Here is a 20138-nt window from a genome sequence, read left to right as displayed (position 1 = left end):
CAGAAGAATTTAAGATCTGTGAGACAATCCAACAGACAAAAGCTAAAGTCCAAGAACTCACATTTAAATGAAACTCACCACCAAGAACAACCAATGACCCCAACCGATATGGTTTAGTTTTAGTTTAGTTTAGAGATACAGCACTTTAACAGGCCCTTCGGCCCACCGAGTCTGTGCCGACCATCAACCACCCATTTATACTAATCCTACACTAATCCCGTATTCCTATCACATCCCCACCAGTCCCTATATATTTCCCTACCACCTACCTATACTAGGGGCAATTTATGATGGCCAATTAACCTATCAACCTGCAAGTCTTTGGCATGTGGGAGGAAACCGGAGCACCCGGAGGAAACCCACGCAGACACAGGGAGAACTTGCAAACTCCGCACAGGCAGTACCCAGAATCGAACCCGGGTCCCTGGAGCTGTGAGGCTGCGGTGCTAACCACTGCGCCAATGTGCCCATGGTCACTGAATTAAATGGAGGGGCCATTGGAAATCATGGTATACAGTCCCACGATTACCTGCTCAGTGCCTCCTGTCAATGTTGTTCCCTCCTGAAGGAAGTCAGCCTTACTGAGCTTGAGCTTATCCAGCAAGGAACTAAATGCCACACAACAACAAACTGCATTTGCATAGCTTCACACAAATGTTATCAGACCAAGTTTGACACTGAGCCATGAAACGGGATATTAGGACAGCTTGGTCAAAGAGATAAGTTTTAAGGAGCAACTTGAAGGAGGAGAGTTTTAGAGAAGGAATTCCAGAGTTTAGGGCCTTGGCAGCTGAAGGTGCAGCCACCAATGGTGGAGCAATTAAAATCAGGGATAGCCAAGAGGCCAGAATTGGAGGAGTGCAGAGATCTCGGAGGGTTGTGGGGCTGAAGGAGATTACAGAGCTAGGGAGGGGCAAGGCCATGGAGGGATTTTGAAACAAGGCTGAGCATTTTAAAATCAAGGTTTCATAACTGGAAGTCAATGTAGATCAGCGAGCACAGAGGTGAAGATGTAAAGGGAAGCTGGAAAACAATTCTCCTGCAGTATATTAAACGTGGGTGAAGGTGGTATAAATTGAGAATGATTTGGCAGATATTAGGAAGGTTTGTCTGCAGTGCAGTCGGCTGTAACCGAGGACAGCCAGATCATTTGACTGTATTTGCCTCCATTCCTTAGGTGACGAGCTGTATTCCGGACTGACGGCCGACTTCTTGGGGAGGGACCCCGTCATCTTCCGCAGCTTGGGGTCCCGCTCCGCCATGAGGACGGAGCTTGACCAGCGCTTGTTGCAAGGTAACCAGTGGCTATCGTCAGTGGTGATCTGAAGGATGGGCAGAGTGTAGAGCAGATATTGTATATATTGTGTTCTAGAGAGAGAGAGTGTTATGCTGAGAGTGTTATATACAGAGTGCTGTATGCAGTGTGTTTTATACAGAATGGTTAGAAAGTGGAGCTCACTGGCACATGGAATAGTAAAGGTGAGTAACATGGATACCTTCAAAGGGAAGCTAGATAAACGCATGAGGGAGAAAATAATGGAAGTATATGTAAATAGGGTAAGATTAAGAAGGGTGAGAGAAGGTTCATGTGGAGCATAAACACTAGCATAGACTGATTGGGCTGAATGGCCTGTTTCTGTGCTGTAAATTCTATGTGCTGTTGGACAAATTGACTAGAATGTGTTACTGGGGGAAGCTGAGTTACCATCCAGTGATATTCTCATTTCTACATCTATTGGGGAACTTTAACTCTGCAAAGTTATGGGTTACATGAACAGTGCAAAGTGCTCCTTGTGAACTGTAATAGTATTTGCTATTACAAGCCTCCTGTGCATCTGATACTCAGCTACACTCAGCTCCTATGATGTGCTAGTTGATCTCAGCAGGGTAGGTGGTCGGCGTGCATTAGGCTTAGTGTTCCTGGGTTAAAAAGCGGCAAAGTCAGGCAGTGTCTCCAGCTTCTGACTGTAATGTATGGACATTCGGTGAAGAGAGGCCCAACTTACTCTAGGATGCCTTTCAATGATGAATAGTATGTTGACACTCTCATGTAAAAAATAAGCACTTAGGCAAAGGACTGGAAGGCCAGTGGAGCAGGACATTGGCCAGCAGTCACTGGAATCTGGAAAGGATGAGAGGAGTTGAGCAGTACTATTATAGACACTGCAATGTACCATCACAGTAAGTGGGCACGTTAAGTTGACAGGATGGCTGTTTAACCTTAGTCCATAGTTCCTGTCAGCTGTGCATTGGGATTCTTTCCAGAAAACATTCAGGTGAACTTCTCACCTTTCTTCTCTCCTTCTCTGTCAAATATGACTATGCACAGTGGGAGACAAAGACAATCCTTCCATCTACCCCTGTAGTGTTTGATCTGTCTTTGATTGTATTAGTCTGTCCACTTAACTGTGTTCACTGTGCTTGATTGCTTAAGCCTATGGGTGGAGCTGGAGTTGAAACTGAAACCAAAAGACACAGAGCTTGAATGTTCTACTAAACAGATTGTTCTGAAGAAGATATTGTAATGAGATCTAGTCAGAGCTGAGAAAGTTTAAAGTGTTGAAATAAACCATTTGGTGATTTAATACAATTGTGATATCTACTTTGCTTTGAGATAAATCATAATATATCCAGCAACCTGGTGTAAACATAACACCCCCTACCCTCAATCAAGGGGGTATATCTGAAGGAGTTCCTGATAGACCCCAGGAATTTTGTCCATTTCATTGCTGATAAGGCCTCACTGATACTCTTGCAAACTGGGAGCTGACCTCCTGAGGCCTTTTAAAAAGGTCTCCAATCTTCAGCAGGCATTGGGAATTGTGCCAGCTGAGAATTCCTGTCCGCCATCCCTTTGGGTGATGCTCTCTGCCAGGGTCTCCTCATTATAATTCCCACTCATCTACAAAGATACCCTTTGATGCTGACACAAAGAGCTATCTTCCTCGCCCCGTGACCATCTCAACGTTCTCGTTCTTTTTCCTTTGCAGACCCCAAATTCGTCGCTGCTCACCTCATCCCGGACAACGTCGACCGCAACAATGACAAGGTTTACTTCTTCTTCACGGAGAAGGCCATGGAGTCGGAGGGCAAGGTTCAGGCCATATATAGTCGGATCGGACGCATTTGTGCTGTGAGTTGGAGATTCAAGGGACATATGATCGGGTGGGAAAGTGGTGTTGAGGTGGAAGATCAGCCCTGATCTGATTGAATGGTGGAGCAGGCTTGAGGAGATGTCTCGCCTATTCCTGCTCCTATTTCTTATTGTCTTATTTGCTCTTTGTTGAAACTTGGGGATTTTACTGCAAAGAATGTGAATGGGAAAGAACTCGGGCGGAGTGTAAAACAAAAACTTTTTGCATTTGTATAATACCTTTTAATGTAGTAAAACATCTCCGGATGCTTCATAGGAGCACTATCAAAATGCACCATCGCCGTTTTGATGCCTAAGACATATTTTACCCCACCCACCCACTTTCACTCAAACACTGTCTCTTTTGGCATTTAAGTGTCACAGGAGAAATCTGGAGGAGGAAGGTTATTCAATCTCCTGTATCTTTTTGTGACTCTGTCTGCAGGAAGCCTGGGCCCTTGCTGACACCCTCCTGCCCTCCCACCCCCATCGGTGTTATATCATGGGCCGTGTGTACCTGAGTTTATGCTGCTGGGGCAAGGCTTCGCGCCAACAGCACAAACTCATTAAATTGGCCCCTTAGTGTCTCGTTAGAACAGCCAAATGTTTATTCAAATGATCCCAATCCTTCTGCTTCCATGGCTCTGAAGTCCTTGCCACGTGTGAAGAAAGTCCTGACATTGGTTTGAACCGGTGCCCTGTCTTCCCGGCGCGGTTACATTAGGAAGATGGAGCAGTTTTCCTCTCAACCCAGATGATGGTAATGCTGATCTCACTACCATATTAGGAATCAGAGCGAGACTCAGATGGTGGGAGCTGGGGAGAGGTTTACTGGAGGGTAGGTGCCCTAGAATGCAACAGGATAGAGGCAGTAAACCATTCATCAGACCTCCTGACTTGTAGCATTATATTAGACTTTAGGTCTGGTTCCATATATAGTGCTGCTCAATTTAGCCTTTCAGTGTTTTAAAGTACCACTTGGGTCCAACAAGCAGAGGGAACATCTCCCTTCACATCACCCCCCCGAATATTGACCTTCCCCATTGCGTCACCTCTTTAATATCTACCAGATGTTTGTTTATTACATTTTTTTTTCATTTTCCTGGGGTTTAGAACTGAAGATGTCAGCGAATGTTGTCATAGCTGGAAACGTGTCTTCAGGCCTCTGACAGACAGTAAAACTGAATGTGTGATTTGAAGTTTCCAGCTCAGGAAATGGTTTAATAGATGTCAGGAAGCCTTTTATGATTTTGACAGGAGTTATTTGATCTTTAATGGGTTTTTTGGACCATGTTTTTGTTCACACTTTTTACGGGATTGCTCTTTTAACGGGATTTTCCAGGAAGATCATAGTTTTCTCTAGCCCCCAAGCCAATCTCTCAATGAACATTAACAAGGTACACGTTTGTTGCTCTTTCATTACAAGGAGGCACAAGCAACAGTGTCATTTCTAGAACCATACTCGAAGCCTAGCGATAAATTTAAGACACTTTCTTTTGCTTAAGCTTTGGATTCCGTGGAAAATTTACCAATTATTAACAGATGGACATTAGCCAGTGCTTGTGATATTTTTTATTAAATTTGTTTTCAGCAAATCCCACTTCAGGGGCTAAAGAAACCACCTGGTACATAAAGTGGTGAATTATTGGTTTGATCATTTCCTTTTCTTTAAACTTGACTTGTGGAGACTGACGGCCGCACAGTATTAAAGAGTGAAAAGGAAGAGAGATTCATTGAGCCAGTGAAGTGTGAGAGGGGAGGACTGGTGTTCATCAGTAAGCAGGAGTTGTTTCAACTTCTTCCCGTTTTTACCAGAGCTTTGTTGGTGAGTGGAACGCTGCAGTCACGCTCTAGCACCAGGTGTCTTTACAAACCTCGCATGGATAAGGGAATTCTCCCTCCCTCAGCCCATAAAATAGACCAGGCTCATGTCAACACATCAGAATGGCAGTGAGATGAGGAATGGAAAGCAGAAAGCGTTTCCTTTTTAACAGCAGGCCGTAAATCTGAAGAGATGAGGTGAGACGAGAGAAGCTGGGATTGTTATCCTTAGAGCGGAGAAGGTTAAGGGGAGATTTAGTAGAGGTGTTCAAAATTAGGAAGAGTTTTGATAGAGTAGATAGGAACAAACTGCTTCCAGTGGTAGGAGGATTGGTAATGAGATAGAGGACATAGATTTAAGGAAATTAACATAGACTAGTGGGGGTGGAAGAAAGTTTTTTTACATTGCTAGTTATTATGATCTGGAAGGATTGGGGAAGCCAATTCAATAGTAACTTTCAAAAAGGAATTGGATAAATACTTGAAAAGGAAAAATTAGCAGGGCCATGTGGAAAGAGGAGGGGGATGGGACTAAATGGATAGCTGCTTCACAGGCAAGATGGCCTGAATGGCCTCCCTTCTGTGCTGTAATACTCGATTATCTGACTGCTGCTCCAACTGAGGTCAGCTAGCTCAGCTCAGGCAGGTCTGCTCCAGGATCCCCTTCTGCTCCATGTGTCTCAAGGTTCAAAACTTTGTTTCTGAGGCACGCGATGCCCAGCTCCCGGTCTTTACTGTCAAAGGAAACGACAACCCTGCCAGTCAGAAAGAGGTCGGGAATAGAGGAGAAATAAATAAGAATTCACCAACTGTAAAGTTCAGCAGCAGATTTGTAAGTTACGGACTTTACATAGGAACAGGAGAGTAGGCCGTTCAGCCCCTCAAACCACCTTTCAGTTAGATCACGGCTGATTGGTACCTTGACATTACCTACCTGCCTTGGTTCCATAATCCTTAATACCTTTGCTGAACACAAATCTGTCAATCTCAGTTTCAAAAATTTAATTCAGCTTGCTGCAATAGCTTTTTGGGGAACAGAGTTCCTATTGCAGTTACTATTGCAGTGTTTTCCCTGTCTGTCTGTGTGTGTGTCTATGTCTGTGTGTGTGTCTATGTCTGTGTATGTGTCTATCTGTGTGTGTGTCTGTTTGTGTGTGTCTATGTCTCTGTGTGTGTCTGTGTCTGTGTGTGTGTGTGTGTGTGTGTGTGTGTCTATCTGTGTGTGTGTGTGTGTGTCTGTCTGTGTGTGTGGCGTCTATGTATGTCAGACTGATAACAGCCACCATCAGCCAGTAGATTGATTATCTTGACCGATAACCTTGTTGAAGGGTGAACTAATAACCTCTGCAGGGCTGGTGTTGTTAACCCTGCCCTGATAACCCTTTACCCATCAATCATGACGTTGGTTCAATGTTTGAAATGCCCCATTTTTGAGTCTATAAGCTAAACTGTTAGGGTTATGAAGCAGTCAGCCTGTATCACTGATGAGCAGTTTCAACCTCACACCAACGTAGCTTGCTGTAAGATGAGTGGAATAAAATATTCCCCCTATTTTTAGAACAAAGTAGTGATTAAAATGTTCCTATTTGGTAGGGGCTATCCAACCTTTTGATAAATTTCATTGCTCCCTCTTCTAGCTCCTTACACAACCCGCCCCACAAAGGTGAGCCTCACTTATTGTCAGTTATGGATGTATGCTCCTGCTCCATTGATCAGCTTTCCATCCAATTCCACACAGACCAGAGATTCAACCTGCGGCTCTGTTATTCATCGAAGAGCCTCAATTACACTTCGGTTATCTCAGCCATGTTGAATGAGCACTGAACAGTTGAACAGTGGTGCTGTACGTTATAAGATGACTAACCGCACAGAACCCCTTGTTTGCTAAAATAGTTTGAAGAGGGCAAATCATGTGGACCTCCTTCAAACAGAAACTAACGGAGTTATGGAGTCAGCTACTGGAGTGGGCCATTGAAATAGTTTAAAAAAATTGCATTCGTCTATCGCCTTAGCTCAGAAATATTCCGAAATGATTGCCTACAATGAATTAGGTTTTTTGAAATAACATAGTATGATACAGCATAGAAGGGGGCCATTCAGCCCATTGTGCCTGTGCTGGGTCTTTGATAGAGCTATCCAATTAGTCCCACACTTCTGTTCTTTCACCATCGCCCTGAAAATGTTTTCCCTTCAATTATTTATCCAATTCCCTTTTGAAAATTACAATTGATTCTACTTCCTCCACCCTTTGCAATGCATTCCATATCACAACAACTCACTGCTCAGAAAAATGTTTCCTCGTGTCACCTCTGGTTCTCTTACCAATCACCTTAGATCTGTCCCCTCAGTTACTGACCCTTCTGCCACTGGAAACAGTTTCTCCTTATTTACTCTATCAAAACTATTCATGATTCTCAGCACCTCTATCGAATCTCCTCTTAACCTTTTCTGCTCTAATGAGAACAATCCCACCTTATCCCTGGTATAATTCCAGTAAATCTTTTCTGCACCCTCTCTAAGGTCTAGACATCCTTCTGAAAGTGCAGTGTCCAGAACTGAACACAATACTCCAGCTGAGGCCTAACTTGTGTTTTATAAAGGTTTAGCATTACTTCCATGCTTTTGTAATCTGACCTCTTATTGATAAAGCCCAGGATCCCAAATGCTTTTTTAACAACCTTTTCAACTTATCCTGTCACCCAGTACATACACCCCAATCCCTCTGTGTTCCTGAAATCCCTTTCAAATTATACCCTTTAGTTATATTGTCTCTCCTCATTCTTCCTACCAAATGTATCACTTCACCCTTCTCTGCATTAAATTTCATCTGCCGTATGACCGGTCTGTCTGTCATTCTGAAGTCTACTACTATACACTGCATTATTTACTACATTTCCAAGTTTCGTGCCATCTGCAAATTCTGAAATTACACCCTGTATACCCAAGCCCAGGTCATTAATACATATGAAAGTATAATGTTGGTGCAGTGATTGTTGCTCTGTAAGCATTTTGCAAGCAGAAAGATCCCACAAACAGCAGTGCAAATGAGTCTAGGTTAACGGCTGAAGGTAGAGAAGGGGTTAACAGATATAGTGAGCAGGTGAAGGTTCATCTAACTGAAAAGAATGGACTTTTCCTGGCAAACTTCAGCATATTAGAAAAAAAAAGACAATGAATAAAGAGAGTTTGTTGCTTTGAACCTCTGATGCAGACAAGCAGTCAGTGGACAAAAAATAGAGTCGCCTGAGCTGTGACAATCTGTCCTTTTAGATTTGATCTCATTGTAAAATTAGATCTTCCTTCTCTTGAATGAAAGAAATGTTTATACGAATCAGAGTGTCAACAATTTGCTATTGCCATCTAATTGGAGGCAGGTAAAGGGTATTTCTTTCTCAATGACCCCAGAAGGTTATGATACATAATGAGATGTTTACAATGGTGTGTTTCAGAATGACGCAGGAGGTCAAAGGGCACTGGTAAACAAATGGAGCACATTCATCAAAGCCAGGCTGATATGTTCTGTTCCGGGACCTGATGGAATAGACACGTACTTTGATGAGCTTGGTAAGAGTTTATTTTGCTTTATGTGCTCATTAAGGTAAGGAATGTGAGTATTAGGGGAATTGGAAGATTGTTTCACTCTGGGCAGGATTTTCGTTCTGAGGTCACGACCCTGATGCTGGGATCATTTCCGCGTCCTGACCCCGCACTGTGCCAGCGTCTGACACCCAACGCAATTTTCAAGAAGGTGGCCAATTTGTAGCCAGATGACATACTTGCCATCCGATTAAGGATGGAGGGTGGGCTCCGAAAGCTGGAAGGCCAATAGAACGACTTTCAGCACTGAAAGATTGGCAGCCCCACCATCAGAGGTGGGAGCCGCCGATGTAGGTCGGGGAAAGAGAGAGCGACTCAGGATTCAGACGCCCTCTGAAGAGGCTTCAAAAAGGTAAAATAAAAAGTGGCCGTAGCTGCCGGACTGTGATTGTGGAGGGGAGCCCCGCCACAGGGCAGCTGCGGCCTTATCGCAAGTGCAGGGGTGGGGGTGGGTTAAATTGCATGATGGAGCGCTGAAGACCCCCAACCCACATCCCAGCCTGCCACTGGGAGGCTGCCTCCGTTCATTGGCTAGTTTATGGCTTCAGTGGGGACATGCTGACTGGAAAATTCCCATTGGCATAGGTAGAGTAGCCTTAATCGGCCCTTTAATTGGCTTAAATGTGACAGGTAGCCATCACCCCTCCTTTGGAGAAGCCTGATCCAAAATGGCCTGGAGGCAAACCTGCACGACAGCCGGTCATGGGAAGTTGTGGCCTCACCTGCCTCTGGTCCCGTCTCTGCAGCCGAATGAAAATTCAGCCCCCTGTGTCAGCACTGGGCACTCCCAGGTCAGCTGTAGCACAAGATAAAGGCAAAACAAAGCTCTTGCCCAGTGAAAAAATCCAGGGCCTGCTCTGTTAGGATGCATTTACGATTTCACTATAGTAAACAATGGCGTTGGGATTGTGTCAGGATGTGGCGGTACTTCTTGGTGTATAAAGAGCACACATTTGAACCCAATTCTGAGCCTAACAGCCATGGGCAGGATTTGGCGTTTTGGGTCAGAACCCTGACCCTGCACTGTGATAGGAGCAGCAACCTGACATCGATTTGCTTGGAATGGCAAATCTGTGGCCAGAGGGTGCGCTCACTGTCCAATTAAGGATGGCGTATGGGTTCTCGAAGCTGGACGGCCAATAGGAGGCCCTCCAGGATGGAAGGAACTGATGCCTGCCGTTGCAGGTAAGGGAGAGAGAGGCCCCCTCTCAGCACTTTTAAAGCTGTTGAAAAAAAAATGGCCACTGCTGCCAGACCACCATTGTGGAAGGGAAACCCTTCAACAGGGCAGCCTGTGACCGCACCTGTGACCAGGTAGGCATGGTAGGGTGGCCTCAAAGTTAGCCTAGACCGCAGCTCCCCTCCCCGGTCTGCCACTGGGAGGAGCAGCTGCCATGCTCCCGACTCCACAGAAAATTCCAGTCAGCCTCTGATCATTGTTCTTAATTGGCCTTTTAATCATCTTAACAAGCTACCTGCCGCTTGTAGGCTTGTAGCTGTTATGCCCCCGATCCGGCCTGCGGGATAATGGCTCTGGGGCAGGATGGGGTGCTGGCGAAAATCCTGCTCCTTATTCTAAATGCTAAAGGAAGCTACCTGTGATGTGAGAATTTATAGCCTGTTTACTCAACAACTTATTCACCTGTTGACAATTCTGTAACGTTTCCCCTCATCTGTGTCACAGAGGATGTTTTTCTACTGAGGACTAAGGATGAGAAGAATCCGGAAATCTATGCTCTGTTTAGCACAATAAGGTAGGAAGCCATTTTATTTGATCAATGAGCAAAGCAGAGGTGTATCGCTGCTGCAATGTGGTGGGAGTTTCTTCATCTTGTATTTCAGCAACACCTCTCTGGACATCCCAAAGTGCTGCACATTCAATGGAGTACTTTTGCAGTCTAGTCCTTTTTTAATAAAGGAAGTGCTAGTTCAGGGATAAACATTGGCTGGGATATGAGGAGAATTCCCCTGCACTTCCTCAAATGGCATCATGGGATCTTTTATGACCATCTGAGGAGGCAGTTGGGGCCTTGGTTTGACACCACATCAGAAAGACGGCAACTTCCTCGGTACTGTACTGGAGTGCCAGCCTCGACAATGCTCTAATCTAGAGTAGGGATGACTTTCTAACTGCTACCATCAGGCCAGGGCTGACACATAAATAGGTCTCTCTACACTTACCAAGTCCTCCTGTGCTTTAACACTACTGATTAGACTCCATGGGTGATGGGAGATTAAACCTCTCAATGTCTTTGAAGTTTGGATTCTGCTGCCAATCTGTCTCTGAGCAGGAAGATGTAAAGCACAAATTGCAGCAACAAGCGAAGATTGAGAGGCACAGGTCCTTCCTTTTATAACGTGCAGTGTAATGTGGCATTTTAAATTACTGCATTTCTGGTTTAAACTCGTATAACTCTTCAACTGTGGGTTCAAGTTAAATTTCAGGGGCCTGCATATATTTATTTTTAAAATTTTTATTTAGAGATACAGCACTGAAACAGGCCCTTCGGCCCACCGAGTCTGTGCCGACCATCAACCACCCATTTATGCTAATCCTACTGTAATTCCATATTCCTATCACATCCCCATCTGTCCCTATATTCCCCTACCACCTACCTATACTAGGGGCAATTTATAATGGCCAATTAACCTATCAACCAGCAAGTCTTTGGCATGTGGGAGGAAACCGGAGCACCCGGAGGAAACCCACGCAGACACAGGGAGAACTTGCAAACTCCACACAGGCAGTACCCAGAATTGAACCCGGGTCCCTGGAGCTGTGAGGCTGCGGTGCTAACCACTGCGCCACTGTGCCGCCCTATGATCTAGGCTGGCACTCCAGTGGAGTACTGAGAGAGTGCTGCATTGGCGGAGGTGGCGTCTTTTAGATGAGACACTTAACTGAGGCCCAGTCTCCCATCTCGAGTGAACATGAAAGTTCCAACAGCACTATTTGATGGAGAGCAATGGAATTCTTCCAGTGTCCTGTCTCTCAGTCAACATCACTAAAAACAGACTATCTCGTCATTATCCACATTGCTGCTTGTTGGAGCTTGCTGTGTACAAATTGGCTGCTGCGTTCCCTACATTACAAAGTGGCTACACTTCAAAAGCACTTCATTGGCTGGAAAGTGCTTTGGGACGCCTTGAGGTTGTGAAAGTTGCTATATAAATGCAACTTCTTTTTTCTTTATATCTATGACTTGAGACTCCCATTGGATCAGTCACATTTTAATAAAAGTTCTATTTATTTTCAGTTCATGGATATAACTTCATACACCTAGGAATATAAATTGGTAGCACTGTGCCTATTTTTCAGAGGTGGAAGGTGCAAAGTACCCCAATTTAACAGTGAATAATCTTCCTGAAGACACTCCAGATATGAGTACTGTATTAGTATATAATGTTAATAGTACAATGACTAGTCACTTAAAGTAGGCAAGTGATGCCTCCGCTAAAAAGGGCACAAAGGAAAGTCACAAACAAATTTCAGCAAGCATCCACTAAAATAACCATTAGTCATTTCAAGACTTGTGTCTATGTATAATTGGGAGTATTAGATTTACGAATTTATTTTACAGTGTCATATAACATAAACTATGAGAACAGAGGCCCAATGGTTTATGGATATCAGATGACCTCTAGATTAAGCTATAGTTTGGTATGCAATTTTTTGTGGTCGTAAGAAAATAAACAGTTGAAATAATAGTTAAATGTAGCAGCTGGCCTGCGCTGAGTTAGTCGATCTGATAGCAGGTAGATGATGTGACAGTGCAATTAACCTTAATGTTTCTGGATAAAGGAGAGGAATATCAGTTCAGCTCCTGCTGATGTCACGTGGGAATGGGGTCAGCCTGGATTATGAGGCCTCCATTGTCAAACAGCCTACCATCACTCACTGCTGAGACTCACACATTGAAGGATACTTGGGCATGAATTCTGCCCTGTGTTAGTTTAGTGCAGTTGTTCATCAAATTAATATAGGTTTGGATTTAATCAGTATAAGATTCTTTATTTTAAAGTTGTTTTTGGGATGTGAGTGATACTGGAAAGGCAACACTTATTGCCCTTTCCTAGTTGACCTGAAAGCCTTAAGCATCAAACACTAGTGTGGTAATAAAAGCAAAATATTGCAGATGCTGGAAATCTGAAATAAAAACAAGAAATGCTGGAAATTCTCAGCAGGTCTGGCAGCATCTGTGGAGAGAGAAGCAGAGTTGACGTTTCAGGTCAGTGACCCTTCATCAGAACTGGCAGAGGCTGGAAATGTAATAGGATTTAAGAAAATAAAACTCGGATGGGGCAAGAGATAGCCAACGAGAAGGTGTTGATAGGACAAGATCAGGGACTGGAGTCACACAAAGCCCAGACCAAGTCAGGATGGCATCTGAAGGGCATTAGTGCCCCAGTTGGGTTCTTACAACAGGTAGCTTTCTTGGTCATTTTGTCCTAGTCCGTAATCACAAATTACTAGATGTATGAATTCAATTCTACAGGTTGCCCTGATGGGACTTGAACTCACAGCTTTAGTCCAGTATCATAGTCACTAGGCTACCTTACATACTATATATGGGCCAATGTTATAACTAGGGCTAAATGACCATGAGCTGTAGGCCATGCATAATGGATGCAGCAGAGTATTGACACAGAATATATACTCTAGCTCTAATTTGAAATGCAGACAAAAATTATTGTAAAGCAAAGGATCTTATTTTGATATTTGACTTTTTTTATTTGTAAATATTATTTCAGTAATGTATTCCAAGGCTATGCTGTTTGTGTCTATCATATGGCTGATATACGAGAGGTGTTCAATGGACCATATGCTCACAAGGAAGGACCTGACTATCAGTGGACTGCATATGAGGGCAAAGTACCTTATCCAAGACCTGGATCTGTGAGTATACTAGCATGGAAAAATCATTAAATACTGTTCTGGTATCTCCATATAGTCTGATTTATAAGGATGTGGCAGAGAAAAACTAGAAAATAAATCCTTAATTCCTCTGTTCCAATGTAAATGCTTCCGTTTTTTTATTAAAGCTAACGTATTTTCTTTTACTATTCACCTTTTTATCTCTGCATGTTTCATTCCTAGGCTGCTGACATGCTCCTCCCATTCCTTGGCCAAGTGGGCAGGCGACTTGTTCTTGTTAATCTTTGGCTTGGATGGCAGGCTGGTGTCACACTCCTGCTAGTCGTTGACCTAGTGGACAGGCTGATTACATGCTTCTGGCATGTGGCAGTGTTTATTTGTTGCTTGCCAGGAGATTCACAGGAATGGTCCATGTTCGATGCCCAATTACCTCGCCTCAACTTGCTGAGTTGCCAATGGGCTGTGCCATTCCAATTCTCTCCCTTTTAAATACATTGATGTCTGCCTCAACATGAACTGAGGTCACATGTATGGTCTCAACAGGAGAATGGTAACAGTACAGGCAGACAGAAAGACTGGGATCGGGTGGACATTACACATGAAACACGAAAAAAAAAAATTTTTGCAAATCAAGCCCATTCCTTCTACTGATCATCTATCCCTTCCTGAGTGAGATTTCTGTGCAAATATTTCACAGTCTAGTAATCCAGAGGCCTGGATAAATAATCCAGGGAATGTGAATTCAAATGCAACCATGACAGACTGAGAATTTGAATTCAGTTTTTAAAAAAAAGAAGGAAAAAAGCTTGTACCAGTAAAAGTGACCAAGAAGAGGTTGGATTGTCGTAAAAACCCAACTGGCTCATTGGTCTCCTTTAAGGAAGGAACCCTGACAGCCTTTACCCAATCTGGTCTATTTTGACTCTTGTTCCACAGCAGTGTGGTTGACTCTTAACTGGCCTCTCTGAAATGGCCGAGCAAACTACGCACTTCTAACAAATTGCTACAATGCAGCGATTCAAGAGGAAAGCCCACCACCACCTTGTCAAGGGTATTTAGGGACAGGTAGTAAATGGCAGCCTTGCCAATGATACTAACATCCTGGGAAACTCCAGAATGTGTATCTATCGCCACATCACCATGTCTTAACTCTACCTCTGCTAGCCCTTGACAACTCAACCCTCCTTTCCCAGCTGCCTTTGGGTTATCTATCAAAGCCTTCCTTCCCAGACATCACCTCTTTTCTGAAAAAGCAAATGAACTGCAATTTTAAAGAATTATATGTCAATATTAGCAAATCTAATGACTAAACCCATCGCCTATCTTCCATTCGTTGCTCTCAGTTCCCTTTTTTTGCTCTTTTCCCCTGCAGTGTCCCAGCAAGATCACCACTCAGCCCAGCCGGCAATATACTAGCACTAAGGACTACCCAGATGATGTCCTCCATTTTGCTCGCAGCCATCCTCTGATGTTCCAGTCAGTGTACCCTATAAATCAGCACCCGGTGCTCATTAAAACTAACGTCCAATACAAGATGACACAGATCGTGGTGGACCGGGTAGAGGCAGAAGATGGGCAGTATGACGTCATGTTTATTGGGACAGGTATGCTGCATGCCGGTTAGATCAAGGCTTTCTAAACCACATGCACTGCCATGACTACGCCGTATATAGAATTACAGAGAGATTACAGCACTGAAACAGGCCATTTGGCCCCACTGGTCCATGCTGGTGTTAATGCTCCAAACAAGCCTTCTCCCACTCCCTTCCTCTCACCCCATTAACATAGCCTTCTATTCCTTTCTCATTCATGTATTTATCTAGCTTCCCCTTAAATGTATCTATGCTATTCACCTCAACTACTCCATGTGGTAGGAAGTTCCCACACTTTAACCACTCTCTGGAAAAATAAATTTCTTTGGGACCCCCTGTTGGCTTTATTAGTGACTATCTTATATTTATGACTCCTAGTTTCGCCCGCAAGTGAAAACATCTTCTCTTCCATATCTCCCCTGTCAAACCCTTTCAGAATGTTTAAGACTTTTATCAGATCATCCATTAGACTTTTTTCTTTTCTCGAGAAAAGAGCCTCAGTATAGCCTCTCAGTTTTAGCATTATACTTGTAAATCTTTTTTGCACCGTCTCCAGTGCTTGCATATTCTTTTTGTAAGATGGAGACCAGAACTGTGCACAGAAATCCAAGTGTTGTCTCATCGAAGTCCGACACAAGAATTATTTGAAAAGTGTTCTCTCGTGGAAGCTCATCCATAAATTAGAAAAGTGTCAGCAGAAGACATTATGGGCTGGATTTTACAGCGACGAGCTCAAAAAATGGCAGCCCGCCAAAGAGCTCATTTAAATGGCCAGGGCGGTCCGCCCCCCCCCCCCCCCCCCCAAACACTTTCGCGGAGGAGGTGGGCAATCTACCCCGGCAATGGCATTAACTGCCTGTGCGCAGGCGCTCACACCGTTTTTAAAGGGCAACCAGCCCTGCCACCCAATTTACATTTTTAAAGACATATCCCCCAAAATTAAATAAATTTCTAAAGCCCCTTTCCCACCCGCCCCCCCCATAACAATTACAATAACTATTTGCCCTTCACCCCCAGCAAAACACTTAATTTTTAAATGTGATCTTCCCCCCCCCCACAAGGCTGCACAAAGTTTGAGGTTCAACCCTTCCCACCATCCCCTACACCCATTACATGTATTTGACCCCATCTCCCCCCCGCCCCGCCCCGCCCGCACTGAGAATCTTACCCACAACTCCCTCCCCACCAGTGTCACGCCACCTTGAAGGCGTAGGAGTGCTGGCCGCCGTGCCAAAGATCGCAAGATTGCAGGTAAGTCTATGTAAATTTATTCATTTTATTCATTTGAATATTGTAATTGAGACCCCGTCGCCCAGTGGTGGGGTGGGGGGCAGGGGGCGGGGGGTGGCGACTGCCACGGAGCCTCGTCACTGCTGGGAGGATCGGCTGGACCATCTCGCCATCGAGGTCCATGGCGGGCCTCTTCCAGACCCATCTTCAGGCACCCCACCCCCGCCATGGAGACCAATATCGAGGGCTTGGTAATATCCAGCCCCATAAGTGTGGGCTGTCTTCATGTTTGATGTTCTTCTGCATTGTGAACATAGTGTGGGCATAAAGCTGGAGGCTAAAGTAAGTGCCACTGTAATGGGGAAAGTAGTCTGTCTTTCAGAAAAAAGGGATATCTTATTTTCTATAATAAACATTCATCATTGACATCCATTACTATTTCATTTGGTCTAAACATAATGCTTGATCAAACAGACAGAATTATACTCTCTATTTTCCCCACATCTTCAGAAGGGATTGACTCATATTAGGCACTTGGCACTGTGTACTCCCTGTCCCAAATAATCGCTCTTTATGTGTGAGATTGGCGATGGACATTGGTGTGCTTTTCAACCTTGGACTCCAGACTTGACTATTCCAATGCACGCTTGGACAGCCTTCCACCCTCCATAAGCTTGAGGTCATCCAAAACTTTGCCACCCGTGTCCTAACTCACAACAAGCCCCATTCACTCATCACCTACACTGTCACCCAGTTAAGCAACACCTTGATTTTAAAAAATTCTAACCTTTGATTTCAAATCCCTCCATGGCCTCACTCCTCCCGATCTCTGTAATCTCCTCCAGTCCCAAAACCTCCCAAGATATCTGCGCTACTCCAATTCTGACCTCTTGGCCGGCCCTGACTTTAATTGCTCTGGAATTCCCTCCCTAAACTTCTCCATCTCTCTACCTTGCCTTCTTCCTTTAAGATGCTCTTTAAAACCTACTTTGTTGACCAGGATTTTGGTCATCTGCCCTAATATCACTTTGTGTGGCTCGATGCCAAATTTTGCTTTTTAATGCTCCTGTAATAGCGCCTTGTGATGTTTTATTACATTAAAGACGCTATATGAATATAAGTTGATGTTGTGGGGTATATCACATTCGAGTCCCGACCCTGTTCTAACTCAGGGTCCACACCTTCACTCTCTCCAGCAGGATTCTGGACAGTGATCCAGAATGGGAACCATGACAGTTTTTTTTTTTTGCTCCTGCCAATAGGGTTGAAGACCAAATGTAAACCCCCTATACTTCCTCACCTTAACCTAACTCAGCAGACCCCAATCTGTCATCCTTCAGATGAGACATCAAAACGAGGGCGCCCCGCCCACCCCCTTCCACCGATGAGACACTGGCCGGGAATTTCCTCTGAGCTGCTTCTACTCTGCCGCCGAGCTTTGGCAGTTGTGCCGGGAACCCTGTTTCTGCCAGCGGAGGAAATTCCCGGGCGTGAAAACAAGGCTCGGTTTTGCCTGTTGTAGCGGTCCAGACAGAGGTTCACCATTTCACACCGTGTTTTGAAGTAGAGCAGGGGGTTCTCCCAATATTTGCCCCTCAACCAAGCCTAGCAGAAACATTGGTCATGTGCTGTGGGATCTTACTGTGCACAATTACACTGGTGCACTTGCCTGGCTGACAACAGTGACTGGAATTCAATGTGCAACATTTCCAAATCTCTTTGAGAGATATGTTAGATTGCTTTGTAAATCCAGCTCTTTCTTTCTTGGTCTCAGGATTTTCCTGGTTTGCACTGCTGAGTACCACACAGAGCCCCTGGAGGAACTTTGATTATTAGTGTTTCCAGATCTGAAAGCTGTACTAACAAAGAACATGTCACGTCAGCTCTTGTTAAACTCTAATCCATGGATTCAAAAACTAGCTTGTGCTAATTAACCTACTCCTTCCAGAATACAACTCTTCCGAGATACTACACTTTAGTGTGGGAGAGAAATTTCAGACCCCTTTTTTTTATTCATTCGTGGGATGTGGGTGTCGTTGGCTAGGCCAGCATTATTTCCCGTCCCTAATTGCCCTTGAAGGTGGTGGTGAGCTATCTTCTTGAACCGCTGCAGTCCATGTGGGGTGCAGGTACACTCAGTGCTGATAGGAAGGGGATTCCAGGATTTTGACCCAGAGACAGTGAAGGAACAGCGATATAGTTCCAAGTCAGGATGGTGTGTGGTTTGGAGGGGAAGGTGCAGGTGGTGGTGTTCCCATGCATCTGTTGCCCTTGTCCTTTTAGGTGATAGAGATCGCGGGTTTGGAAGGTGCTGTTGAAGGAGCCTTGGTGAGTTGCTGCAGTGCATCTTGTAGATGGTACACACTGCTGCCACTAAGCACGGTGGTAGAGGGAGTGAATGCTGAAGTTGGTGGATGGGGTGCTTTGTCCTGGATGGTGTTGAGCTTCTTGAGTGTTGTTGGAGCTGCACCCATTCCAGGCAAATGGAGAGTATTCCATCGCACTCCTGACTTGTGCCTTGTAGATGGTGGACAGGCATTGGGGAGGCAGGAGGTAAGTTGCTCGCCGCAGAATTCCCAGCCTCTGACCTGCTTTTGTAGCCACAGCATTTATGTTGCAGGTCCAGTTCAGTTTCTGGTCAATGGTAGCCCTCCAGAATGTTGATAGTGGGGATTTAGCAATGCTAATGCTGTTGAGCATCCAGGGGAGATGGTTAGATTCTCCCTTGTTTGAGATGGTCATTGCTCTGCACTTGAGTGGTGCGAATGTTACTTGTCACTTATCAGCCCAAACCTGGATGTTGCCCAGGTCTTGCTGCATATGGACATGGGCTGCTTCAGTATCTGAAGAGTCGCGAATGGTGCTGAACATTGTGCAATCATCAGCGAGCATCCCCACTTCTGACCTTATGATGGAGGGAAGATCATTGATGAAGCAGCTGACGATGGTTGGGCCTAGGACTAGCCTGAGGAACCCTTGCTGTGATGTCCTGGGACTATGATGACCTCCAACAATCATAACCATCTTCCTTTGTGCTAGGTATGATTCCAACCAGCGAAGAGTTTTCCCCCTGATTCCCATTGACTCCAGTTTTGCTAAGGCTCCTTGATGCCATACTCGGTCAAATGTTGCCTGATGTCAAGGGCAGTCACTCTCACCTCACCTCTGGAGTTCTGCTCCTTTGTACATGTTTGGACTAGGGCTGTAATGAGGTCAGATGCTGAGTGGCCCGGGTGGAACCCAAACTGAGTGTCACTGAGCAGCTTATTGCTGAGCAAGTGCCATTTGATAGCACTGTTAACAATCCCTTCTATCACTTTTCTGATGATCAAGAATAAACTGATAGGGCGGTAATTGGCCGGGTTGGAGTTGTCCTGCTTTTTGTGCACAGTACATACCTGGGCAATTTTCTACATTGCCGGCTAGATGCCAGTGTTGTAGCTGTACTGGAACAGCTTGGCTAGGGGCACGGCTAGTTTTGGAGCACAAGTCTTCAGTATTATTGCCGGAATGTTGTCAGGGCCCATAGCCTTTGCAATATCCAGTGCCTTCAGCCATTCCTTGATATCATGCGGAGTGAATCAGATTGGCTGAAGACTGGCACCTGTGATGCTGGGGACCTCAGGAGGAGGCCGAGATGGATCATCCACTCGGCACTTCTGGCTGAAGATGGATGCAGATGCTTCAACCTTATCTTTTGCACTGATGTGCTGGGCTCCCCCATCGTTAAGGATGGGGATATTGTGGATCCTCCTCCTCCTGTCTGATGTTTAATTGTCCACCACCATTCACGACTGGATGTGGCAGGACTACAGGGCTTAGATCTGATCCATTGGTTGCAGGATCACTTAACCCTGACTACTGCTTGCTGCTTCTGTTGTTTGGCATG

The 20138-nt window shown here is 44.9% G+C and overlaps 1 protein-coding gene across 1 annotated transcript in view; it reads left to right on the top strand.

The window, feature by feature from the left end:
• Window positions 1-20138, top strand: part of sema3bl (sema domain, immunoglobulin domain (Ig), short basic domain, secreted, (semaphorin) 3bl) — a 157574-nt gene that overhangs the window by 115063 nt on the left and 22373 nt on the right. Inside the window, exons 6-11 of the mRNA XM_068052100.1 lie at window positions 1178-1294; window positions 2991-3133; window positions 8404-8518; window positions 10236-10305; window positions 13304-13448; window positions 14800-15031. Of these exons, the coding sequence (XP_067908201.1) occupies window positions 1178-1294; window positions 2991-3133; window positions 8404-8518; window positions 10236-10305; window positions 13304-13448; window positions 14800-15031 (822 nt within the window). The remainder of the gene's footprint in view (window positions 1-1177; window positions 1295-2990; window positions 3134-8403; window positions 8519-10235; window positions 10306-13303; window positions 13449-14799; window positions 15032-20138) is intronic.

This window comes from Heterodontus francisci, chromosome 19 (assembly GCF_036365525.1).
Source record: "Heterodontus francisci isolate sHetFra1 chromosome 19, sHetFra1.hap1, whole genome shotgun sequence".
Classification (NCBI taxonomy): domain Eukaryota; kingdom Metazoa; phylum Chordata; class Chondrichthyes; order Heterodontiformes; family Heterodontidae; genus Heterodontus; species Heterodontus francisci.
The sequence above is the reverse complement of the archived record's forward strand: the minus strand, read 5'-3'. Positions and strand labels throughout refer to the sequence as shown.